This window comes from Hypanus sabinus, chromosome 4, assembly GCF_030144855.1.
Source record: "Hypanus sabinus isolate sHypSab1 chromosome 4, sHypSab1.hap1, whole genome shotgun sequence".
In the NCBI taxonomy this organism is placed as follows: Eukaryota; Metazoa; Chordata; class Chondrichthyes; order Myliobatiformes; family Dasyatidae; genus Hypanus; species Hypanus sabinus.
Window position 1 is genome coordinate 12,706,943 of NC_082709.1, and position 25,086 is coordinate 12,732,028.

The following is a 25,086-nucleotide window of genomic DNA, read 5'->3' on the forward strand; positions in this document are numbered from 1 at the left end:
ACCCACCCATCCATCCATCCACCCACCCATCCATCCACCCACCCATCCACCAATCCATCCACCCATCCATCCATCCACCCACCCACCCATCCATCCACCCACCCATCCACCAATCCATCCACCCATCTATCCATCCACCCACCCACCCATCCATCCATCCGTCCATCCACCCATCCATCCATCCACCCACCCATCCACACACCCACCCATTCACCCATCCACCCACCCATCCATCCATCCATCCACCCATCCACCCACCCACCCATCCATCCACCCACCCATCCACCTGTCCATCCACCTGTCCATCCACCCACCCATCCATCCACCCACCCATCCACCTGTCCATCCACCCACCCGTCCATCCACCCATCCATCCACCTGTCCATCCACCCACCCATCCATCCATCCATCCATCCACCCACCCGTCCACCCACCCATCCACCAATCCATCCACCCATCCATCCATCCACCCACCCACCCATCCATCCATCCGTCCATCCACCCATCCATCCATCCACCCACCCATCCACCCACCCACCCATCCATCCACCCATCCATCCACACACCCACCCATCCATCCATCCATCCATCCATCCATCCACCCACCCGTCCACCCACCCATCCACCCATCCATCCATCCATCCATCCACCCATCCATCCATCCATCCACCCGTCCATCCATCCACCCACCCACCCATCCATCCATCCACCCATCCATCCATCCATCCACCCGTCCATCCATCCACCCACCCACCCATCCATCCATCCACCCACCCACCCATCCATCCATCCACCCACCCACCTGTCCATCCACCCACCCATCACCTGTCCATCCACCCACCCATCCACTTGTCCATCCACCCACCCATCCACCTGTCCATCCACCCACCCATCCACCTGTCCATCCACCCACCCATCCACCTGTCCATCCACCCATCCATCCACCCACCCATCCACCTGTCCATCCACCCACCCATCCACACACCCGTCCACACACCCGTCCACACACCCGTCCATCCACCCACCCGTCCACACACCCGTCCATCCACCCACCCATCCATCCACCCACCCATCCATCCACCCATCCATCCACCCACCCATCCACCTGTCCATCCACCCACCCGTCCACACACCCGTCCACACACCCATCCACACACCCGTCCATCCACCCGTCCATCCACCCACCCGTCCACACACCCGTCCATCCACCCGTCCATCCACCCACCCATCCATCCACCAATCCACACACCCACCCATCCACCCACCCATCCACACACCCATCCATCCACCCATCCACCCACCCATCCATCCACCAATCCACACACCCACCCATCCACCCACCCGTCCACACACCCGTCCATACACCCGTCCATCCACCCACCCACCCATCCATCCATCCATCCATCCATCCATCCACCCACCCATCCATCCACCAATCCACACACCCACCCATCCACACACCCGTCCATCCACCCACCCATCCATCCACCAATCCACACACCCACCCATCCACATACCCGTCCATCCACCCGTCCATCCACCCACCCATCCATCCATCCATCCATCCATCCATCCATCCACCCACCCATCCACCCATCCACCCACCCATCCACCCATCCACCCACCCACCCACCCATCCACCCACCCATCCATCCACCCATCCATCCACCAATCCACACACCCACCCATCCATCCACCCATCCATCCATCCACCCATCCATCCACCCATCACGTGGAGACCAGTGACCAATGGGGTGGGTTTAAGCTGGCCGGTGGTGTAGCGGCCTCAGCACCAGACTTCAAGGTGAACGGTCCCAGGTTTGCACACTTTCCATCCGTGTTGGGTTGAACATTAAAAATGTCAAAAATGGTACAGAAATGGTAAAAATGCCACCTGATACGCCTCAAGGCACAGAAAGGAACAACAACAGTGGGACGGGTTTGGCTGTGAGCAAAGGCAGCTGATGTGATCAGTCCGTGAGTGGGAGTAAATGGGCTTAGAATGTAAGGAGGATCAGTTATTGCACTGAACAAAGTGAAGAGAATACGAATATACTTGTAGTCACCCAAGCAGAGATACGGAATTAGTGGCAAGATTAGACAGCTGAGTCAACGAGATTCGACTATTAGGGACAGAGAATTAGTTCAGAAGTCAGGTTCAGTGTTGTCAGCAAGTAGTTCTTGGCTTATTTGATTGATTATTGCTGAAGGGCAAAAGTTAGTTCTTTCTCTGAGCATTTAATATGCGAGCCATAACACTCCTAGATGTTTGATCCTAGTAATTAAAATTCTCTCTTTCACATTCTTTAGAACATCCCCAGCCTGATTTTCAAGGTGGATCCTATCAGCAAGGTAATGAAATTTTTGGCCATTAATCCATGAAATTGTACAGTCCATGGTTTTACAGTTTTTTTTGGGATTTTCTTTAGTATTAAGTTGCACTTTGTCTATGTGTTTCTTACTTGTTCCTCTCTCTTTGTCTTATATTTTTTGCTATGCCACTAGCTGGCTTTATTTCACTCCACTCCCCCTTTTGTCACACACCAGTTTGTTAGTATTTGCACCTAACTTTGTAATCTGTAAGTAGCAGTACTTTTAAGCTTGGTTATCTTCAGTGCAATTGTACATTTTTTTTTGCAGTGCTTGAAGCTTTTATTAATTTAAGAAAATGAAGGGAACATTTAGTTAACATTTAGAGAATGTTAATTAGTGTAAAGATGCTTGTTCAAAATATGCACAGTGCACTATATCACAGTAATCATAGACCATGATACATGTTGTACCCTCCATCCATCCATCCATTTCTCCCTTCCCAACAATCACCCAATTTAAACCAAAGCGAATTACAGGATAATTTACAATGACCAATTAACTTACCAACTAGTGGGTCGTTGGACTGTCAGAGGAAACCGGAGCACTTGCGCAAGCCCATGCAGTCACGGGGAGAACAAACAAATTCCAAAAATGGACCCGGGTCACCTGTGCTGTAAAGATTAATGCTAATCACTGCATTACTGTGCCAGAACTTCAAATGAAAAAGACAGTCAGTATTTACTTCATTTTTAAACTACTGTTTTCAGAACAGCCGCTGGTTTCAGGAAATTCAAATCTGGAGAAGGAAAACAAAGGCTTCTTCAACATTTTTAGGCTGAGTAAGAAGAAACGGGAAAAAGTAAGCATTTTAAATGCATGTAAATTATATTACTGCTGCTTAATGTGTAAGTTCACTGCACCTGCTGAATAGTGCTTCTGAATAATTACATTTAAGAGTTTAAAAAACTCCCTGTTCAAGTGCAAACATATATTATATTTAGAATGTATTTTTGGTGAGCAGAATTTTGCTATTTTAATTAAATTATCAAATGGAAATACTAAAATTACAGTTGCACTTTCAGAAAAGATCCCACTTTCACCGATGAAACATTGTTCTTGAGTGGATAAATGCAATTTTCAGTTTACTTATTTCAATTCCTAAAATAATAGTGCATTCTGGATATGCTGTTTTCTCAACTTTATATACATGTCTTTAAGTGTGTGATTGTAGAGAGGTACAATTAAGGATTAGTAAGTTGTTACTCCAAAATTTGTTTGTTTTAATATTTCCTGATTTAGTCTGATTTCCAGTGTTGAATGTTTTTTTTTAAATTGTAATAGCAACGTTAGTTCAGAATGAGATATAATTCTTTGGGATTGGAGAATAGTACTGTATCGCAGTCCTTGGCACACATACACAGTATAACCAGGGTGCTGAAGTACTGTAGTAATTTTATGCATTGCACTGTAGTGCTGCAACAATACAAAGCAAATTCCATGATATAAGTGAGCGATAATAAACCTGATTCTGATACGGGTCTCTATTGTGGACTGGTGGGAAGGGGGCAGGGAGAAGGGGAATCACAGTTGGGAAAAGGGGGGGAGGTAGCAGGAAATACCAGAGTCTCCATTGTTTGGAATCAAATGATCTTGCCTGGTGACTCGGGTGTGTCTGCACTCATGCTAACACCGCCACCCCCTCCCCCAATCCTTCTCTGCCACCTGTCCCACACCCCTCCCATGGCGCTCCACTCTCACCATTTCCAACATCCTTTGCTGTCACCAGATTTACAAACTCGCTTTCAGCTCCACATTGATAAATGCAGCACTGTGCCCTAGGTACCCTAGCTATTTATCTATCTATGTATATGTATATATATATATATATATACCGAAGACTTGCACAGTGCTGAATGTTTGAATAGAAGGAGGCAATTTTAGAAAGTGAGCTTCTTTTTGATTTTTTTTTTTAGCCAACAAGTGCTCCAGCAACCCCATTAATAAGTCCACAGAGACCATTTGGCATGAGCAGTTCGAGCGCCTATTGCCCTACGTATGAATCTAACACGTTACCATCAGACCTGCCAAAGAAAAGACGAGCCCCTGCCCCACCACAGAACGCTCCACAGACTCTTCCGAGAGAATCAAGTCAGAAAGCATCAGCCAGACCCATGTCTTGTGTTTTCTCAGATGTTCCCGTCAGCGCACAGGTTGGTGAAGCAGTTGTTACTCTTGTATTGCTGTGATTTTACATTTGATCTATTTAAGATTTCTCTATCCTGTCCTTTGTTATCTGCGCTTAGGACAAGCAAACTGGTTAAAACCTAACATGCATTTACTGAGATGGGTGTGATTTACTAGCATTTCTTGCATCTGGTGCTTGTGATCATTTTTGATACATTTTTCTGACTGCATGATTGTTTGTGGTCGTGTTTATTTATTGAGATAGCACGGAATAGGCCCTTCCAGCCCTTTGAGCTGCACCACCCAGCAATCCTCTGATACAATCCTGGGACAATTACAATGACCACTCGTGCATCTTTGGACTGTAGGAGGAAACCCACATGCTCACTAGGAGAACATACAAGCTCATCAGAGGCAGTGGTGGGATTTGAACCCGGCTCTCTGGTACTACGCCACCATGCTGCCCCTTGTGATCCTTTATTTTGTCAATTCATAGGAGTTATAGCACGACCTTTCCCATAACACTTTGAATCAATTTTCATACCTTTACATGCCTGAAGCAATAGTGAACGAATAAGAAGTCTTTTTATATAGAATCAGAGAAACATAGCTAGCTGGTGGTTTACTGACATCAGCACTGGACTTGGAGACAAATGGTTCCGGGTTTGTATCTGGCCGGTCCCTCGCGTGCTTTCCATCCATGCTGGGTTGAGCATCAAGCTAGCAACTTGCCCTTAGACAAGTGTTTAGGATACGGCAAAAAAATTGCCGCCGGAAACGCCATAAGGTGCGAGGAAGGAACTGCACCTCGGGAGGACTGCCAGCCACTTGGTGAGGCCCACCTGCTTATTAATGCTAACATCTAATCAGCCAATCATGGGGCAGCAAGTTGATGTAGTTGTGGTCATGAGGTTCTCTTGTTCAGCCCAAACCTCAGAATGGGGAAGAAATGTGATCTCAGTGAGTTTGACCGTGGAGTGATTGTACCGGATGGGTTGGTTTAAGTATCTCACAAACTGTTGATCTCCTGGAATTTTCATGCACAGCAGTCCCTAGAGTTACAGAGAGAGGTGCCAAAAAAAGAACATCCGTTAAGCAGCAGTTCTGTGGGCAAAAACACCTTGTGAATGAGAGAGGTCAGAGAAGAATGGCCAGACTGGTTCAAGCTGACAGGAGGGCAACAGTCACTCCATGCATTACACCAGTGGTGTGCAGGAGAGCATATCTGAATGCACAACATGTCAAACATTAACGTGGATGGCCTATAGCAGCAGAAGACCATAACCATACCTAATAAAGTAATTGTAGTTTTCCCATGGGGCTAGCACAGATAGCAACCATATGGACATCTGGGTCAAATATTGAATGGCCCTTGACAATAATTAGTAGTGGGCTGAATTAGTTGTTTCTCTCTCTGTACCATCTTCTCCTGAGGTTGCAGAAGGGTGTGGAGATGAGTGGGAATATGCTGTTGAAAGTGGCCCTGCCTTAGTACATTTGGAGAGGAATTACCAGGAGCCCTGAGGTACATTTCTCCCTCCTACCACCCTTATTCTCCTCCACAGATAGTCAATTTGACTGTACTGCAGCATCTCAGAAGCATAAGTGCCTTTGAGAGCTGTGCGTATTCTTATAGAGTCATCGAAAAGAACAGCACAGAAACAGGCCTTCGACCCATCTAGTCCATGACGAGCCATTTAAGCTGTCCACTCCCATCAACCTGCATCGGCACCATAGCCCTCCATACCCCTACCATCCATGTACCTATCCAAACTTCTCTTAAACTTCAAAATCGAGCTTGCAAGCTGGCAACTCATTCCATGCTCTGAGTGGAGAAGTCTCCCCTTGTGTTCCCCTTAAACTTTTCACCTTTCACCCTTAAACCATGACCTCTCGTTGTCATCCCACCCACCCTCAGTGGAAAAAGCTTGCTCGCATTTACCCTGTCTGTTCCTCTCATAATTGTGTAAACCTCCATCAAGTTCCCTCTCAGTCTTCTCCATTACAAGGAATGAAGTCCTGAAATATTCAGTTTTAACTTCTAACTCAGGTCCTCCAGAACTGGCAACATCTGTGTAAATTTTCTCTGTACTCTTTCAATCTTATGTTTGTCCTTCCTGTAGTAGGTGACCAAAACTGCACAAAATTAGGTCTCATCAATGTCTTACACAGCTTCAAAAAAATCCCATCGGCTGCACTTTGTACGTTAAACTATGAAGGCTAACATGCTTTATTCTTAGTCGGTCACTCTGATGCAATTTCTTACTGACTGGTGTTTCATTTACTGGGTCTACCCTTTATGTTGGTGTATTGTTATATTCCTTCACAGAAAATAGATTTTTCTTTATTCTATTATCCTTGTAGCCTCTTTAAAATGCCTCACTGTCCCAACAATCACTTTGCTTTCTGTTAATCTCCTTAAGGATGTGCCAGGTCGATGCAGACAAAGAGCAGGGTCACTGCCACACAGTGATGTTACCACATCAAGTAACCCAGCTATAAAAAAGAAACGAAAGGCTCCACTGCCTCCAAGCAAAGCACCTGAAGACCAGAAGATCCCAGGTAATGAGAAAGGTTTTTAAATGTTATTGTGCAGCTTCAGTCTTTGTACAATGCAGTAGAGCTGTAGTAAGATACCAGAGGTGCAACATAAATAGTTTAGGATTTCTATATTATGAAGTAACTGCATATAAAGGAAATTAATAGTATTCTGTAACTTTAGCTTTTTGACTAAAATGGATTCTAATTTGCAAATTTTTTAGCTTTTAGTAAAATTAATATGAACTATTGCCTTAGTATAACCTGAATATATAGTATTATTTAGTGATTATATAAGGTATTTTACACCTCTGGTTCCCGCTGGGCACTCAGCTCTCACCTGCGGCTCCGAGTGGCTGTTTGCATATGACTACAGCCACACCCCGGTACACCACTTCGACAGGCGGGCTAAACCAGCTGAGGGTAGCTGGCGCCTGGGGAGAAAGAGGGACCTGCCTGTCCCAGCATGCAAAGTCAGCTCTGGGTGGGTCAGATCTACAGTGACATCCAAGGGCCAGGAATGCAGTTCTGCGGCGCCCTGTGGAGAGCGAAGGGCATGGCCATCCACTGCAACCAGGGACGACCCCAGTTGGTGACGCTTGTTTGTACCCCTGGACCGGGACTTCTGAGCGGAGAGAGTGGAACTGCCCCAGAGCAAAGGCTTTTCCACTTTAACGACTGTTCTGCACATGTTTCCTGTCATTGTCAGACACAATGAACAACCACCACCGCTCATTTGCTTTAGAATTCAGTAATTACATAATGAATTTTCCAGATCAAAGCTTAGATACAGCATCAAGCACCAGTCTACGCCAATCCCAATGGTTCTCCTTGCCCTCCCATTAATATTCTCCTCCTTTCAGCCCCTACCCACCACCAACCGGCTTCGTTTGCTTGGCACCCACCAACACTCGGGGCGATTCAGAGGAACCGGTTAACCTACTAACCTTTAGCGATGGGAGCAGAAGTGCTTCACAGGTTTCTGGGGCAGTGCGATACCAGTGAACGAAGCATAACTTTAACATCGGGTCAGATCGAGATGTGATTGTGGGAACTTGACATGTTGCTTAATTGTAAAATAAATATGCAGAACTAGTTTATTTGTATTCAGAAACTATGTTCCAAAATCAAGTTCCTTTCGAGGTCAAAATAAACAATTTGAATGCAGTTGCATTTGGCTTCCTATCAACTTCTCACAAGCCATCTGCTTCGTAACATGGTATGATTTTAATTAACTTAGGAAAACACATCTAAATGGAGGCAGTCGCTTTTTGCACGGTGACCTGAAGGATGGAAACTGTATCTTATGTCAGATTCATTGTTTATGTTATTGAGATACAGGGCAGAATAGGCCCTTCTGGCCCTTCGAGCCATGCCACCTATCTATCCTCTGATGTAATACTGGCCTGAGCACAGGATTGTTTTCAATGACCAATTAACCTACCAGCCGGTACTGTGGGAGGAAACTGGACGAGAAATGGAGCCTGAAGACTCACTCAACAATTCAGGAATGGGTTCTTCCCCTCTGCCATTCAATTTTCAAATGGATATTGAACCCATGAACACTACCCTCACTACTTTTTTGCACTACTTGTCTAATTTAACTTAATTCATAGATTTTATAATTATGCGTTGCAATGAGCTGCTGCCATGTAACAACGAAGTTGGGCAGCTTAGTGGTGTAGTGGATCGCACAACTTTTTATGGAGCACGCAGCCCGGTTCAGTTCCCGCTGCTGTCTGTGACGGGTTTGTCTGTCCTCTCGTGGGTTTTCACCTGGTGCTCCGAGTTTCCTCCCTCAGTCCAAAGTTGTACCATTTGGTTGGATAATTGGTCATTGTAGGTTGTCCTGTGATCAGGTTAGGTTTAAGCTGGGGGTGTGCTGGGTGGCGTGGCTTGGAGGGCCAGGAGGGCCTATTCCACACGGCCTCTCAAGACGTAAATAAGTAAATGAATTTCACATCATATCAGAGTCAGACTTTAATCGCCAAGTACCTGTACACATACAAGGAATTTACTTCTGGCAGATGTTGTCTCTCTGCTCATAACAATAATAATGATAAATATAAATGAAAATATAGATTATACATACAGGTAGTGCAATCCAAGTAATAGTTAGCCGACAGTTAACCAGCAGTTAACTGTTCAGCAAAGTGACCGCAGTAGGGAAAAAACTTCTCCAGTGCCTATTAGTCTTAGTCGGGAGGGATCTGAAGCGCCTACCAGACGGAAGCAGTTCAAACAGTCCGTGCGCAGGATGGAAGGAGTCCTTTATGATGTTCCCCGCCCTCTTCTTCAACCTGGAAGAGTACAGATCCACAATAGAGGGCAGGGAGGCTCCAATGATGCGCTCGGCAGTCCTCACTGTGCGCTGTAGTCTGGTTCTATCCTGCTTGGTGGCGGCTCGAAACCACACAGTGATGGAGGTGCACAGGACAGACATATGCCAGTGATATTAAACCTGACTCTGATTCTGAAGAGCAAGGACCTTTTGATTTCTGTTCTTGTATTGCTGAAGATGGCGAGAGGTCAACATTTTAGAAGGCAGGAGGTATTGGATTATTTGAGACTAACGCATGAGTCAATATTGTTAGCATCAAATAAGGTACTAACTATGCCTTTACTGTAATGCAGTGTACATTTCTGAGCACCATACTGTAGGAAGGATGTGTTAATGCTAGAAGGGGTACAGCGAAAACTTTGAAAGATGTCGCCTGATTAGAGAACTTTACCAATGAGGGGAGAGCATTGCGGCTGAAGCTGTTTCACTTTGGAACAAAGGAAGCTCAGGGCAAAATAAACAGCCTGATCAAGCCGTGATCAAAGGACCAATTTCATTAATGGAAAAGTCTATTGTAATATACAATTCATTTTAAAGTAATTATTAGCAATCTGAGACTTTCTTCCACCCTGAGGATAGTAAGAATTTATAACTCACTGGCTGAAATAGTGTCAAAAGCAGAAACACTTGCCAAATTTAGATTTATTTTTATGTACTCAAATTATCTGATACCTAACAAGTATTGAACCATGAAATGGAAAGTGGGATTAAGCTAGTTTCCTGACTTGCATATACCCCGTGGTTTCATTAGCAACAACTCAAGGCATAATTTTCAATTATTCTGAAGATGTGAACAGGACAATTTTTTTTTCTCTCTCCTCTATTGGAATGTGCCATTTCTTTCGTCACCATGTCAAATAGCGCCACCTCCTGACATATTGTGTAAGTGCAGGGAATTGGCAGAAAACTCATAATAGGAAAATATGCACAGAAGAGGATCTGGTGGTGTATTGTCTGTGATCATTCAGTCATTTTGTATCTGTACCTCATATTTCAGATTCAACTGTAATCTAATTTCTAGATGGGCATTTAAAAAAAAAGTTAATTTGAGAAAAAAGTTCAGAGAATTTCTTATATATTTGAAATTTGTTTTTTTTTGGGATACATTTCAGTAGATAGTAGTGATCATAGTTTGCATGAGCTAATATGCCATATATCTGTTTTAACATAACAGCCTCTAGAATTTTCCTAACTTCTTTCTAAGTATTTGGTGCAAACCAACATTCTTTGACTAAAACAACAATTTAATCCACAATTTGGTGTTACTCTGGCAAAAATAAGAATTTAATTTCCCTATTTTTTAAAAATTCTGCCACAGTAAAAAATTTGTTCCAGTATACAGTGTGCATCTGGATGCATCATGGCTTGATGGGGCGGCATGGTGGTGTAATGGTTAGCACAACGCTTTACAGTGTTCAATTCCCACCGCTTCCTGTAAGGAGTTTGTACGTGGGTTTCTTCCAGGCGCTCCGGTTTCCTCTGACATTTCAAAGATTTATCAGTTGGAAGGTTAATTGGTCATTATAAATTTTACTGTGATTACGCTATGGGATTGCTGGACGGCGTGACTCATGGGTCGGAAGGGTTTCTCTGTGCTGTATGTCAATAAATAAATAAAATTGGCAATTGCGTTCCTCGTTGACCACAAGAGACAGAAGAGTGTTGTGGACCCAGATCAGTAGATCATGGAAACCAGCGTCCCCTTCATAGACTCTGTGTATGCTTCTCGTTGCCTCTGAGAAGTAGCCAGCATGATCAAAGACCCAGACACCCTGGATATTCTCTGTTCTCACACCTCCCATCAAGCCAAAACAATGCATGTACCACCAAGCTGACGAACAGCTTTTGTCCCTCTATTACAAAATTAGGGTCTTTATTATGATAAGATTGTCCTCACAATCACACTCAACATGAGCTTGTATCTTATTATGTAGTTTCACTGCACTTTCTCTGTAACTGTAACACTTTATTCCGCATTCATCATTTGGTGCTACCTTCTTGTACTGTTCAAAGTAAATTTTATTAGCAAACTTCATATGTGTCACCATATACAACCCTGAGATTCATTTTTAACAAATCTATGGAATTGTAACTATAACAGAATCAACCAGAGTGCAGAAGACAACACTCTGTGCAAATGCAAAATAAGAAGTAGGTAGGCCTCCGTTAGACTCGATAGACCATGGAAAGTTTCCGGGCGCAAGCCTGGGCCAGGTTTTTATTTATGGAAGACCGGCAGTTGCCCAAGCTGCAAGTCTCCCCTCTCCAAGGGAAGGGCATTAGAAGAAAGAATAATACAAATAAATAAGTAACAAATATCGAGAGCATGAGATGAAGAGTGCTTGAAAGTGAGCCCATTGGTGTGGGAATATTTCAAGTCTTGGGGCAAGTGAAGCTGAGTGAAGTTATCCCCTTTGGTTCAGGAGCCTAATGGTTGAGCGGTAGTAACTGTTCCTGAACATGGAGCTGTGAATCCTGAGGCTCCTGTACTTTCTTCCTGATGGCAGCAGAGAGAAGAGAGCATGAGTTGGAGCCCCTAATGATGGATATGGTTGTCCTGCAATAGTGTTTCATAGCGATGTGCCCAGTAGTTGGGAGGGCTTTACCCGTGATGGACCGTGATGAAGTGATCTTAATGAACAGCATGCAAGACAAATACTTCACTCGACCACCATATCTATAACAATAATTAAGCTAATTTTCCAAATTTAGTGTGTCTAGAAACTTCTTCATTTAAATGCTTAAAGGCTCAAAGTAAATTTATTGTTGGTATATGTCACCATATACAACCCTGAGATACATTTCCTTGATGGAATACTCAATAAACCTATAAAAGAATAATAGCCATAATAGAATGAATGAAAGAGCACAACAGTTTGTGTGTTTACCCAGTGTGCAAGCCCAGGCTGGTGCGGTAATTCATTGCCTCAGTACCTGTAACAGTGATAAACTAATTTATCGAATTTTGTGTGTCTAGACCTTCTTTCCTTAAACGCTTAAAACAAATCATTTCAAAGCTAATGTATTTTTGGTGAAAAATAACCAAGTTAATTTGGTTTCCATTATAGCCAAGGGTTTTGGGCTATTAATCTGGTGCCATTTCTCAACCTGTCGTGGGGCACGGAAGCAAGTACTGGACAAAGTATTGTTGATGAGATCTAAGCCTATTCTTGAAACAAGTTAAAGTAGTTCTTATTAGCTTGATGATCTCTAACCTTGATTATCTTGCCCTATGGTTATATTGTTTATGAAATGTTAATGTTTCTTGCACAGGAGTATTCCTGTCTGTTTACAGTTCTCAGCATTTGTTAGCTATGTGATTGGTATTAGCACTTTCAGGTGCATTTCTGTCAAATATAATCTGTAAATAGAACCCCCTTTGGAGAAGACTCACCGAAAGCATTTAAAATGTTCAGCTATTATCGCAAAAAGATATTAAACTAAAATATTAAACTTGTCTCCTCTACGTTGGTTATACCTGTCGTAGGTTGGGGGACCACTTCATCGACCAGCTTTGCTCCACTGGCCAAAAGCTGAACTTCCCGGTGGCCAAACGTTTTTAATCCACTTCCTATTCCTGTTCCGACATGTTGGTCCATGGCCACCTCTTGTGCCAAGGTGAGGCCTCCCTTGGGCTGGAGAAGCAACATCTTAAATTTCGCCTGGGTAGCCTGCAATCAGATGGCATGAATACCAATTTCTGCTTCTTATATAAACCCCCCCCCCCCCAACTCTTCCTCTATTCCCCACTCTGGTATTCTACTTCTGCTCACCTGCCTATCACTTTTTTGTGAGTTCCCCCCTTGTCTTCTCCCATGGTCCACTCTCCTAGCAGATGCCATCTTCTCCAGCCCTTGACCTTTCCCTCCCACCTAGCTTCAGCCTCTGTCCCCTCCCTCACCTTTTTATTCTGGCATCTTCCCCCTTCTTTCTCAGTCTTGAAGAAGGGTCTTGGCCTGACTGCCTGAGCTGCTGAGTTTTGTGTGTGTTGCTTTAAACGGAAGATAAGTCTATAAATGTATCAGCTACACAGCTCCTTGATCTCGTCAGTCCATTAGGAATGATAGGAATGCTAATAATGCATGTTTTACATGTACTTCACTGAGTTTCTCCAAACTACCGTATAAACCCTGAATATTTGTTTATTTTCCACTCTATCATAACTTTGGAAGGTAGATTGCAGAGCATTTTAAACCTTCGGTTGATTTAGAATATTGTTTAAATTGTTCCCCTGGTTAATTTGTTACCATTGTTTTGATTAGGTTTCTAATTATTGAAAAATGCTTGCACCATATTTTGCTCCTCAGACTGATTTAATAAAATCTTTCTAATCTGCTACTGTGACTCAATAACACCAAAGAGAATGGTGACTGCTGATAAAATTTAACTTTTTTCCCTGATAGAATATAACTCTTCAGTATTTTTGAGTCTGAGTAGTTATTATTGAAGTTGTACCATCACGCCCAATATAATCATTTCCCTTGTATTGACAGATGTAACGACAAGAGTTCCTGTAAACACTGTTGCAAATCAATCTGAAGGCTGAAATTTGAGCTTCTTACCAGAACTTCTAAATTTTCCTCACATTTCACTTTGTACTGATGAAGTTCTGTACAATATAAGATATTCCCCTTCAGATAAAGCCTTCAACCAATATCATTGTGCAAGCTTTAAGTGCCGGGGTGGGGTTGGCATGAGTGCAGTGTAGTTCATCCACTTGTAAGCACCGGTGATTCCATTCCACTTTTCTCCTTGGCAACATGAATAATGGCTTACACTTGTGTAATGGTTTACGTGTGCCTGGAAATGTTTCGGTGTAAAGAAGAAAGCAACATGGTCGATGCTTACGAAGATAAAAAGCAGAGGAAAACAAAGCATAATTAGGTAGAAATTTCCTCTGCTGTTTGGAGGGCTGTGATATTAAAGGGAATTAAGTAGGGAGCTTCAGAGAATATGGGCAAAAATGGTGTTGGAAGGACAAGGAGAGGTGGAGACTTTGTCTGGTTCAGGGACAATATGTGAACTAGTTTAATCCTAAATGTTGATTTTAACTTAATGCTCTTTGTGGGTTCTACTAATCCCATTTACCGGCACGTGACCCATAGATCAGTGTGCTTTTAGTTATTCACAAGCTCCTCCAGGTTCCGAATGTCAGGACAGTATTTGCCTCCAGCAACTGCTCTTGAAATGCATTCAAATTGCAACCACCCTCAAGACCAGAGCTTCCCACCCATGGACCATTACCTTTAAGCAAAAGGTCCATGGACCCCAGTTGGGAACCCTTGCACGAGGTGAGAAAGAAATTCTTCCTCAGATCCCTTCCAATCTCTTACTGCTTACTTTGAACCCATGTCCTCTGGTTTTGGGCACTTCCTACTGTCTATGCCTGTCTATACTCATAACTCTGAATATCGCCAAGTTTCCATGTTGGCCTCCTCTGCGCCAAGAGAAATAAAACCAGCAGATTCAGTCCCTCCCCTTAAGTGAAACATTCCATTCCAGGTAATACCCTGTTGAATCTCTTCCACACTCCTTCCAATTCAATTGTGCCCTATCCACAGTCTGGTGACCAAACTACTGTGGTATTCCAAATTCGGCCTAACCAATGTTTAGTCAAGATCTTCATGCTCCAGCTAATGAAGGTAAGTATCCTGTAATGCTGTCTTTGCTGCCCTCTCTATCTGAGCCGGTACTTTCAGAGTGTTGGACTTATGTACCAAGGTCACTGTTCCCTCAGTACTCCCTTGTGCCCTCCATCCCTGTCCTACCCTCATTAGAACCCACAAAAAAGCATCACCTCGTTCCTAACAGGATTAAATTCCACCTGACCAATTTACTAGCCAAATATCACTCTGTAGCCTTAATCTATCCTCCTTGCTATCAGTAGTATCACGGATTTCTGTATCATCTACGAACCTACTAATCATAATTCTTAGTTATTTTAGTTATTACAAAAAGGTCCCAACAGTGCTACCTGCAGTACAGGCTTCCAGTAACAGATATAACCTTCCAAATTCATCTTTTGTTTCTTATTACAAAGCCAGTTTTGCATTGACTATGCCAACTTGCCATGGATCCTTTGAATTCCAAACTTTTTAATTAGTCTTCGTACGAGACCATGTCAAAGGCCTCACTGAAAGCCCTTTTAACCACATAGAGTCATAAAACGCTACAGCACAGCCACAGGATCTTCGGCCCATCTAGCCAATGCCAAAACATTGACTTTCCTAGCCCATCGACCTGCACCTGGCCCTTGGCCCTCCATACCAATCCCATCCATGTACCCATTCACATTTCTCTTTGATGTTGAAATTGACCCCACATCACCACCTTCATTCCACAATCTCACCCACCTTCTGAGTGAAGAAGTTCTCCCTCATGTTCCCCTTCAAGATTTCACTTTTCATCCTTAAACCATGATCTCTGGTGCAGTTTCACCCATCCTCAGTGGGACAACCCTGCTTTCACTTACCCTATCTGTACCACTCATAATTTTGTATATCACTATCAAATCTCCTCTCGATCTTCTCCATTCTAAAGTCATAATCTATTCAACCTTTCCCTATAACTCAGGTCCTCAAGTCCCAGCAAAACCTTTATAAATTTTCCCTGCGCTCACTCAATCTTATTTGCATCGTTCCAGAAGGTAGGTGACCTAAACTGGACCAATACTCCAAATTGGGCCTCACCAATGTCTTAGACAATTTCAACATAACATTTCAACTCCTGGAGTCAGTACATTGACTTATGAAAGCCAATGTGCCAAAAGCTCTCCCTATGACTCTACGTACCTGTGACACAACTTCAGCAAGTTATGGATCTATATTCTCAGGTCCTTCTGTTCTACCGCAGTCCTCTGTGCCTGACCGCTCACTGTGTGAAATGTTCCATGGTTGGTCCTCCCAAGAGGTAACACCTCGCACACTTGTCTCCATTACATCCCGTCTGCCATTTTTCATCCTATTTTTTCAGCTGGTCCAGGTCCCACTATAAGCTTTGATAGTCTTCCTGGCTATCCATTTTGGTGTCATCCGCAAATTTGTTGATCGAGTTTACCTCATTATCATCCAGGTCATTGATATAGATGACAAACTACAACAGAGCCAGTATTATTCCTTGCGGCACTCCACTAGTCACAGGCCTCCAGTCAGAGAGGCAAAAATCTACAACCACTCTCTTGCTTCTTCCTTGAAGCCAATTTACCACCTCATCTTGAATGCCAAATGACTTGATCTTCTTGACCAATCTCCAACGTGGAACATTGTCAAAGGCATTGCTAAAGTCCATGTAGACAACATCCACTGCCTTGCCTTTATCAACTTTCCTGGTAACTTCCTCAAAAAAACTCTGCACCACGCACAAAGCCATGTTGACTATCCCAAATTAGTCCCTGTCTATCCAAATACTTATGTACCCAGTCCCTTAGAATACCTTCCAATAACTTTCCCACTATAATTGCTGTGCTTATTCTTAGAGCCTTTCTTAAACAGCAGAACAACATTGGTTGACATCCAATCCTCTGGTACCTCTCCTGTCACTAAGGATATTTTAAATATCTCTTCTCGGGCCCTTGTGATTTCTGCACTTGGGGCTTTATCCACCCTAATTTGCCCTAATTTGCCTCAAGACAGCAAACACCGTCTTCTCTGTAATCATGACCTTGCTACTGGTTGCCTACTTCTATAAACTATCTGTTCATCTCCTGAGTAAGTATAAATGCAAAAAGTACGTCTTTGCCAGAAAACAGCCTGTCTCAATCCACACTTGCCAGATCCTTTCTAATCCCATCAAAATTGCCCATTCTCCACTTTAGAATCTCAACCCATAGACCAGACCTATCTTTTTGCATAATTACCTCAAAATTAATGGCATTATGACCACTAGATGCAAAGTAATACCCTGCTTCTGACACCTGCCCTGCCTCATTCCCCAATAGGAGATCTAGTATCACACTCTGTAGCTGGGACTTATTGTATGGATTAAGAAAACTTTCCTGAACACATTTGACAACCTCTTTCCCATCCAGCCCTTTAACAATATGGGAGTCACAGTTAATATGTGGAAAGTTAAAATCACCTACTATAAGTTTCTTGCAACAGTCTGTGATCTCTTTACAAGTTTAAATTCTTAGAACTGTTGGGTGGTCTGTAATATAACCCTACTACTGTGGTCTTATCTTTCTTATATCTCAGTTCCGCCCGTAACACCTCACTAGTCAAGTTGTCCAGTCTGTCCTGACTGAGTACTGCTTTGATGTCTTCCCTGATTGGTAATGCCATCCCTCCCTCTATATCTCTCCTGCTCTATCAAGTTTTAAACAACGGAACCCCAGAACATTGAGCTGCCAGTCCTGCCCCTCCTGCAACCAAGTCTCTCTCCAGTGTCATAATTCCACGCGCTGATCCATGCTCTAAACTCATCAGCCTTTCCTACAATACTCCTTGCATTGAAATATATACAGCTGAGAACCTGAGTCGCTTTGTATGCATGCTTAACAACATCTTTCTCCACAGCCACACCGCTATCTGTTCTGAAGCTCTGGTTCCCGTTTCCCCCTGTGACTCTCAATTAAACCTCACTGTGCAGCACCGAACAACCATCCCACTAGGATATTCGTCTCCCTCCATTCCAGGCGCAAACTGTCCCTTCTGTACAGATCCCACCTTCCCTGGAAGAGAGCCCAATGATCCAAGAAACTGAAGCCCTCCCTCCTACACCAACTCTTTAGTCACGTGTTAAGCTGTATAATCTTTCCAGTTCGGGCTTCACTTGTATGTGGCATGGGTAGCAACCCTGAGATCACAACCCTGCAGGTGCTGCCCCTTAACTTAGCACCTTATCTGAGACACCCTGAACCAATAGTCTGGTCCTGGACTTATTTTCACTTGGCATGATTAACTTATTATTTAATTATTAATGGTTTTATATTGCCATATTTCTACATTATACTTGGTTGGTGTGGCTGTAATGAAACCCAGTTTCCCTCGGGATCAATAAAGTATGTCTGTCTGTCTGTCTGTCTATCTCCCTGAACTCCCTTTGCTGAACTCATCCTACCCACGTCATTGGTACCTATATGGACCATGACAACGAGTTGCCCGTTCTCCCTCATAATAATACCGAAGATTCAGTCTAAGATCTCCCTGACCCTGGCACCCAAGAGGCAACATACCATCAGGAATCCCGTTCTCGTCCCCAGAACCTCCTATCTATTCCCCTAACCAATGAATACCCTATCACAACAGTTTGCCTGTACTTCCCCCTTCCCCTCCCATCTGGCTCAATGGCTTTCTTCAGCTAGGTCACCCCCTTCCAATAACATCCTATTGCTGAGGGGAGTAGACACAGGTATAGTTTGTACTGCTAAGTGTGCGGAACCATGGTTGGATTAATTTGTCATGTGTGAATAAGACTGAGGATATATAGATAATGAGAATTCAATTTTAGTAAAATTTAGAATTTGCTTCTAAAAGATAGAAAAAAAGTGGACAGTATTATATCTTACAGTGCAATCTTCAATTAGCTAAATGTTCATCAATAATTTTAACATTATCAAAGGTTAAAAAGAAGCATGCATTCATTGTATTCATCTTCAAATGGTATCACCCTTTAGTTATTGGCAGGATATATTAGTTGAAGGCAAGTCAACTGATTTGTAATCTGCACACTGTTGCGTTTGAAATATTTGCTTGAACGTTGTAGTTATGGTAACAGTTCAATTCTAGTCTGAACTAAACACTTTGCTTATCGTTTTCACAGATACTGATCAGGGAACTAGCCCGACATCTGATCCTGCAGATAAGACTTTTGCTGCTAGATTATCACCTACATTATCTGAAGATCAAGGTAAAATGTCTCTAACTTCAACTTCTTTTGAGTTCTTCACAAAAAAACAACCGATTTTTTCCTTAAATTTCTGAGCAACTTGCTATTTTCAAAACTGAAAATGTAATTAAAATGTAGACTTTGTTCATAGAACTGTATCATGTAGTTTTATCAAAATAGATTTTCTAAATGTGCAGCAAGCATTTAAAGATGGGAATTTTAACTTTTGAAGGTTTAGGTAGAATTCCTTTTTAAGCTTAGAATAGAAATTTTAAGTCATTGTGCAAAACTGGCACCACATTTTCCATTTTCTTTAAGCAAAATCAGTCAAAATGCAAAATATGCTAACAAGCTCCCTATTGTTAAACTGCTGTTCTCACCCAAGTTTTCACCCTTTGCTTTGAGCATTCTTATAATTCAAATGTGTATTTAAAAAGTATTTTGAGTCATGGGAAAAACCAACTATAAATTGTCACATTCAGAGCGATTAATGAGGCATTTTGTAGTCAGATGTAACACAAAACCAATGTTAGAGAAATATCTGTGATTTTAAGTTTCATTTACAGTAAGGCAGAGTTTATGCTTGAGATTACTTAATTGTACAAGTCTGCCAAGGATTGTGACTAGCCTGTTCTTCCATTTAGGGGAAGTCCAGAGTCCTAGAGGCAATGAAGAATTCATTTTTTATTTGGGCCGACCACCACTCTTATGGTATCTGGGGAAACAGGGTTTTTTTTTCAGGAGGACCCTCTGTGCCAGTGGGATAGTTTCATTCTATGTACACCTGAAGGGACAGACAGACATTCACTGCAATGCAGTGAAGACCATTGACTTGAATGTTTGGAAAAGAGGGAAGAATACTTGAGTGTTCTGATTTAAATTTGACACTATTTTCCTTTGGCCATATTTGGTGATCCTTTTCTGTCATGTCTGATGACGACAGGAAACCTGTGTGGGAGAGGAAAAAGCCACTTTAAAACCCACTGGGGCAGTTCCACTTTCTTGACTTCGGAAGTCCGGGTCCAGTGGTACAAACGGGCATCACAAACTGGGGTCTTCCTTGGTTGCAGTAGATAGCCACGACGTTTTCTGTGCCTTGTCGTGCCCTTTGATCTCCGCGGAGTATTGCAGTACCACCATCCTAACGTTTAGATCTCAGCCACCACGGTCTGCCAATACAGCACATAGCTGGCCTTTCCAGCCCATCAAGGCATGTTGCACAGGCAACCCCCGACAAACCCGATTAACCCTAACCTAATCATGGGACAATCTACAACGAGCAATTAACCTAACTGGTATGTCTTTGGACTGTGGGAGGAAACTGGAGGACTCGGAGAAAACCCACATGTTCCGTGGGGAGGACATAGAGAGACTTCTTACATAATGGTGCCTGAATTGAACTCTGGAACGCCCCGATCTGTAATTATGTCGCGCTAACTTCTCTGCTGTTGTTGGACTTCGATAAGCAGGCTCTTTAGATTGTAGCTGAGAGCTGACTCTTGTTTTCTGTGGGCAGCTGTTGTTGGACCTGAATGTAACCTTGAAGAGATTGTTGAAATGGAGGAGGCAAGAGCTCCAGACTCTGAAGGAGTTGCTCAGAAGGAAAAGGCACAGAGTCCACAAGTCGCCTTAGATTATTCAGCAGAAAATGCACAGGCACCTGTGCCTGACAACTCGGCTGTTGCGACATCTCCGACAACTGATAAGCTCACCGAGGTGAAATCGGAGAACAGGTGAGAACCTTTTCACATCACTTTTTTTTCAGAAGGCGGCTGATCAGAAGTTACGCACAGTTTACCAACCAATTCACCCCGGTGAACAAAGTAATCCCTTTCAAACTTTACATTCTTATGTTGCACCTCTAATCGAAAGCAACATTGCTATCATAAACAATAAGTAAGCAAGTGGAGTGTGTGTATGATACATGAGGGAATGGGGCATGTGTTGTGAGGGAATGGGGTTTGTGTATGGTAAGTGAGGGAATGAGGCATACGTATGGTACGTGAGGGAATGGGATTTGTGTATGGTACGTGAGGGAATGGGATTTGTGTATGGTACGTGAGGGAATGGGGTGTGTGTATGGTATGTGAGGGAATGGGGCATGTGTTGTGAGGGAATGGGGTTTGTGTATGGTACGTGAGGGAATGGGGTTTGTATATGGTACGTGAGGGAATGAGGCATATGTATGGTACGTGAGGGAATGGGGCATGTGTATGGTACGTGAGGGAATGGGGCATGTGTATGGTACGTGAGGGAATGGGGCATGTATGGTACGTGAGGGAATGAGGCGTGTGTATGGTACATGAGGGAATGGGGTGTGTGTTGTGAGGGAATGGGGTTTGTGTATGGTACATGAGGGAATGGGGTGTGTGTTGTGAGGGAATGGGGTTTGTGTATGGTATGTAAGGGAATGGGGCATGTGTATGGTACATGAGGGAATGAGGCGTGTGTATGGTACGTGAGGGAATGGGGTGTGTGTATGGTACGTGAGGGAATGAGGCGTGTGTATGGTACGTGAGGGAATGGGGTGTGTGTATGGTACGTGAGGGAATGAGGCGTGTGTATGGTACGTGAGGGAATGGGGTGTGTGTATGGTACGTGAGGGAATGGGGTGTGTGTATGGTATGTGAGGGAATGGGGCATGTGTATGGTACGTGAGGGAATAGGGCATGTATGGTACGTGAGGGAATGAGGCGTGTGTATGGTACATGAGGGAATGGGGTGTGTGTTGTGAGGGAATGGGGTTTGTGTATGGTACATGAGGGAATGGGGTGTGTGTTGTGAGGGAATGGGGTTTGTGTATGGTATGTGAGGGAATGGGGCATGTGTATGGTACATGAGGGAATGAGGCATGTGTATGGTACGTGAGGGAATGGGGTGTGTGTATGGTACGTGAGGGAATGAGGCGTGTGTATGGTACGTGAGGGAATGGGGTGTGTGTATGGTACGTGAGGGAATGAGGCGTGTGTATGGTACGTGAGGGAATGGGGTGTGTGTATGGTACGTGAGGGAATGGGGTGTGTGTATGGTACGTGAGGGAATGGGGTGTGTGTATGGTACGTGAGAGAATGGGGTGTGTGTATGGTACGTGAGGGAATGAGGCGTGTGTATGGTACGTGAGGGAATGGGGTGTGTGTATGGTACGTGAGGGAATGAGGCGTGTGTATGGTACATGAGGGAATGAGGCGTGTGTATGGTACGTGAGGGAATGGGGTGTGTGTATGGTACGTGAGGGAATGGGGTGTGTGTATGGTACGTGAGGGAATGGGGTGTGTGTATGGTACGTGAGGGAATGGGGCGTGTGTATGGTACGTGAGGGAATGAGGCGTGTGTATGGTACGTGAGGGAATGGGGTGTGTGTATGGTACGTGAGGGAATGGGCTGTGTGTATGGTACGTGAGGGAATGGGGTGTGTGTATGGTACGTGAGGGAATGGGGTGTGTGTATGGTACGTGAGGGAATGAGGCGTGTGTATGGTACGTGAGGGAATGGGGTGTGTGTATGGTACGTGAGGGAATGAGGCGTGTGTATGGTACATGAGGGAATGAGGCGTGTGTTGTGAGGGAATGGGGTTTGTGTATGGTACGTGAGGGAATGGGGTGTGTGTATGGTACGTGAGGGAATGGGGTGTGTGTATGGTACGTGAGGGAATGGGGTGTGTGTATGGTACGTGAGGGAATGGGGTGTGTGTATGGTACGTGAGGGAATGGGGTGTGTGTATGGTACGTGAGGGAATGGTGTGTGCGTTGTGAGGGAATGGGGGGTGTGTTGTGAGGGAATGGGGTTTGTGTATGGTACGTGAGGGAATGAGAGGTGTGTTGTGAGGGAATGGGGTTTGTGTATGGCATCCCATCTTCTTTCTCCATTCCTCCTGTAATCCACAACCACCTCCCTTGTCTTTGCAGTGTTGAGGGAGAGGTTGTTTTCTTGATACCACTGTGTCAGGGTGATGACTTCTCTGTTATTATTTGAGATAAGGCCAATCAATGTAACATCATCAGCAAATTTAATTAGCAGATTGGAGCTATGGGGGGGCTACACAGTCATGGGTATACAGGGAGTAAAGGATAGAGCTTAGGACACAACCCTGAGGGCTCCTGTGTTGAGAGTCAGAGGGTTGGAGGTGAGGGAGCCCACGCTTACCACCTGCTGGCAATCTGACAGGAAGTCCAGGATCCAGCTACACAAGGCAGGGTGAAGGCCGAGGTCTCTAAGCTTCTTGTCAAGCCTGGAGGGAATTATGGTGTTGAATGCTGAACTGTAGTCCAAGATCAGCATTCTCAATAAGCATCCTTCTTGTCCAGATGTGTAAGGATGGTGTGTAGAGCTGTGGCCATTGTGTCATCTGTCAATTGGTTGAGTCGGTAGGCGAATTGTAGGGGGTTCAGTGTGTGTGGCAGCATGCTGCAGCATAGTACAACAGATTATTGCCCAGGTAAGTTCCCAGGTATTTGTAGTCCCGACAACTTCCACATCTGTTCCCTTGATGGAGATGGGAATGCAGGGTGTTTTTGCCTTCCTGAAGACCACCACCAACTCCTTTGTCTTAGTGAAGTTGAGCTGCAGGTGATTCAGCTCACACCACTAGACAAAGATGTCCAGCACTCATCGGTACTCAGCCTCCTGACCCCGGTTGATACAGCCTACAACTGCCGAATTGTTTGAAAACTTCTGCAAGTGACAGGAATCAAAGTGCAGGTACAGATGGTAAACAGGACCGTCCTCTGAGGTGTCCCTGTGCTGCTCACCACAGAGTCTGACACACTGCTCTGCAACCTCACATCCTATGGTCGTGAGGACAGCCGGTAATCTAGGACACTAGCGAAGCATCCACCTGCTCCTCCGTCAGCTTACTCCCTAGTAGGGCAGGTTGTATGGTGTCGAAAGCACGGGAGAAATCAAAGGACATGATTTACACAGTCCTGCCTAGTTCATCCCGATAGATGTAAACCCGCTAAAAATAATGGCGTCCTCAATTCCAGTGAGACTGGGAGTGTTGTGGACAGTGAGGAAGGCTATCATGACTTGCAGAGGGATCTGAATCAGCTGGAAAAATGGGCTGAAAAATGGCAGGTGGAATGTAATGTGGACAAGTGCAAGGTTTCATACTGAGCTTAAGTTACCACTCAATGCACTTTAGTAAACTTTTTAAGAACTTTTCAAAAGCTATTTATTAACTCTTTTTGGGAGGGTGATTTTAGATGCATATCACATTTATACTGAGTTAAATACTGTATGTAATTAGTTTTGCTACAATAAGTGTATGGGACACTGGAAAAATGTTGAATTTCCCCTTGGGGAAATCTGTCTATCTGTCTATCTGTCTATCTCTATCTATCTACTTTGGTAGAGCCAACCAGGGTGAGTCTTACACTGTGAATGGTAGGGCACTGAGGAGTGGGGTGGAACAAAGGGATCTGGGAGTAGAGGTACATAATTCACTGAAAGTGGCATCACAGGCAGATAGAATTATAAAGAATGCTTTTGGCACATTGCCCTTCATAATTCAATGTATTGAGTTCAATGTCGCAAAAACAAAGAAGCTGGTTGTGGATTCCAGGAGGAATGGAGACAGGCTAGCCCCTGTTGACATCAATGGATCTGGGGTTGCAAGGGTGAACAGCTTTAAGTTCCTCAACATACACTGCACTGAGGACCTCACATGGTCTGTACATGCGGTCACGCGCTCGCGTGGTCTGTACAACCCTAATGCGAGGCTATGTGGTGATAAAGCACAAAAGTGGCTCTTTCATCTCAGATGGTTGAAGACATTTGGTATGGGTCCCCAAATCCCGAGAATTTTCTACAGGGGCACAATTGAGAGCATCCTGACTCACTGCATCACTGCCTGGTATGGGAACTGTACCTCCCTCAATCGCAGGATT

The 25,086-nt window shown here is 44.2% G+C and overlaps 1 protein-coding gene across 5 annotated transcripts in view; it reads left to right on the forward strand.

Moving 5' to 3' along the window:
* The window catches only part of cobll1b (cordon-bleu WH2 repeat protein-like 1b), a 163,820-nt gene that overhangs the window by 118,928 nt on the left and 19,806 nt on the right, over positions 1–25,086 (forward strand). For all 5 annotated transcript variants that reach the window (XM_059966438.1, XM_059966439.1, XM_059966440.1 and 2 more), the window contains 6 exons: positions 2,311–2,352; positions 3,081–3,172; positions 4,287–4,523; positions 6,921–7,059; positions 19,136–19,222; positions 20,718–20,934. In XM_059966438.1, coding sequence (XP_059822421.1) covers positions 2,311–2,352; positions 3,081–3,172; positions 4,287–4,523; positions 6,921–7,059; positions 19,136–19,222; positions 20,718–20,934 — 814 coding nt within the window. The remainder of the gene's footprint in view (positions 1–2,310; positions 2,353–3,080; positions 3,173–4,286; positions 4,524–6,920; positions 7,060–19,135; positions 19,223–20,717; positions 20,935–25,086) is intronic.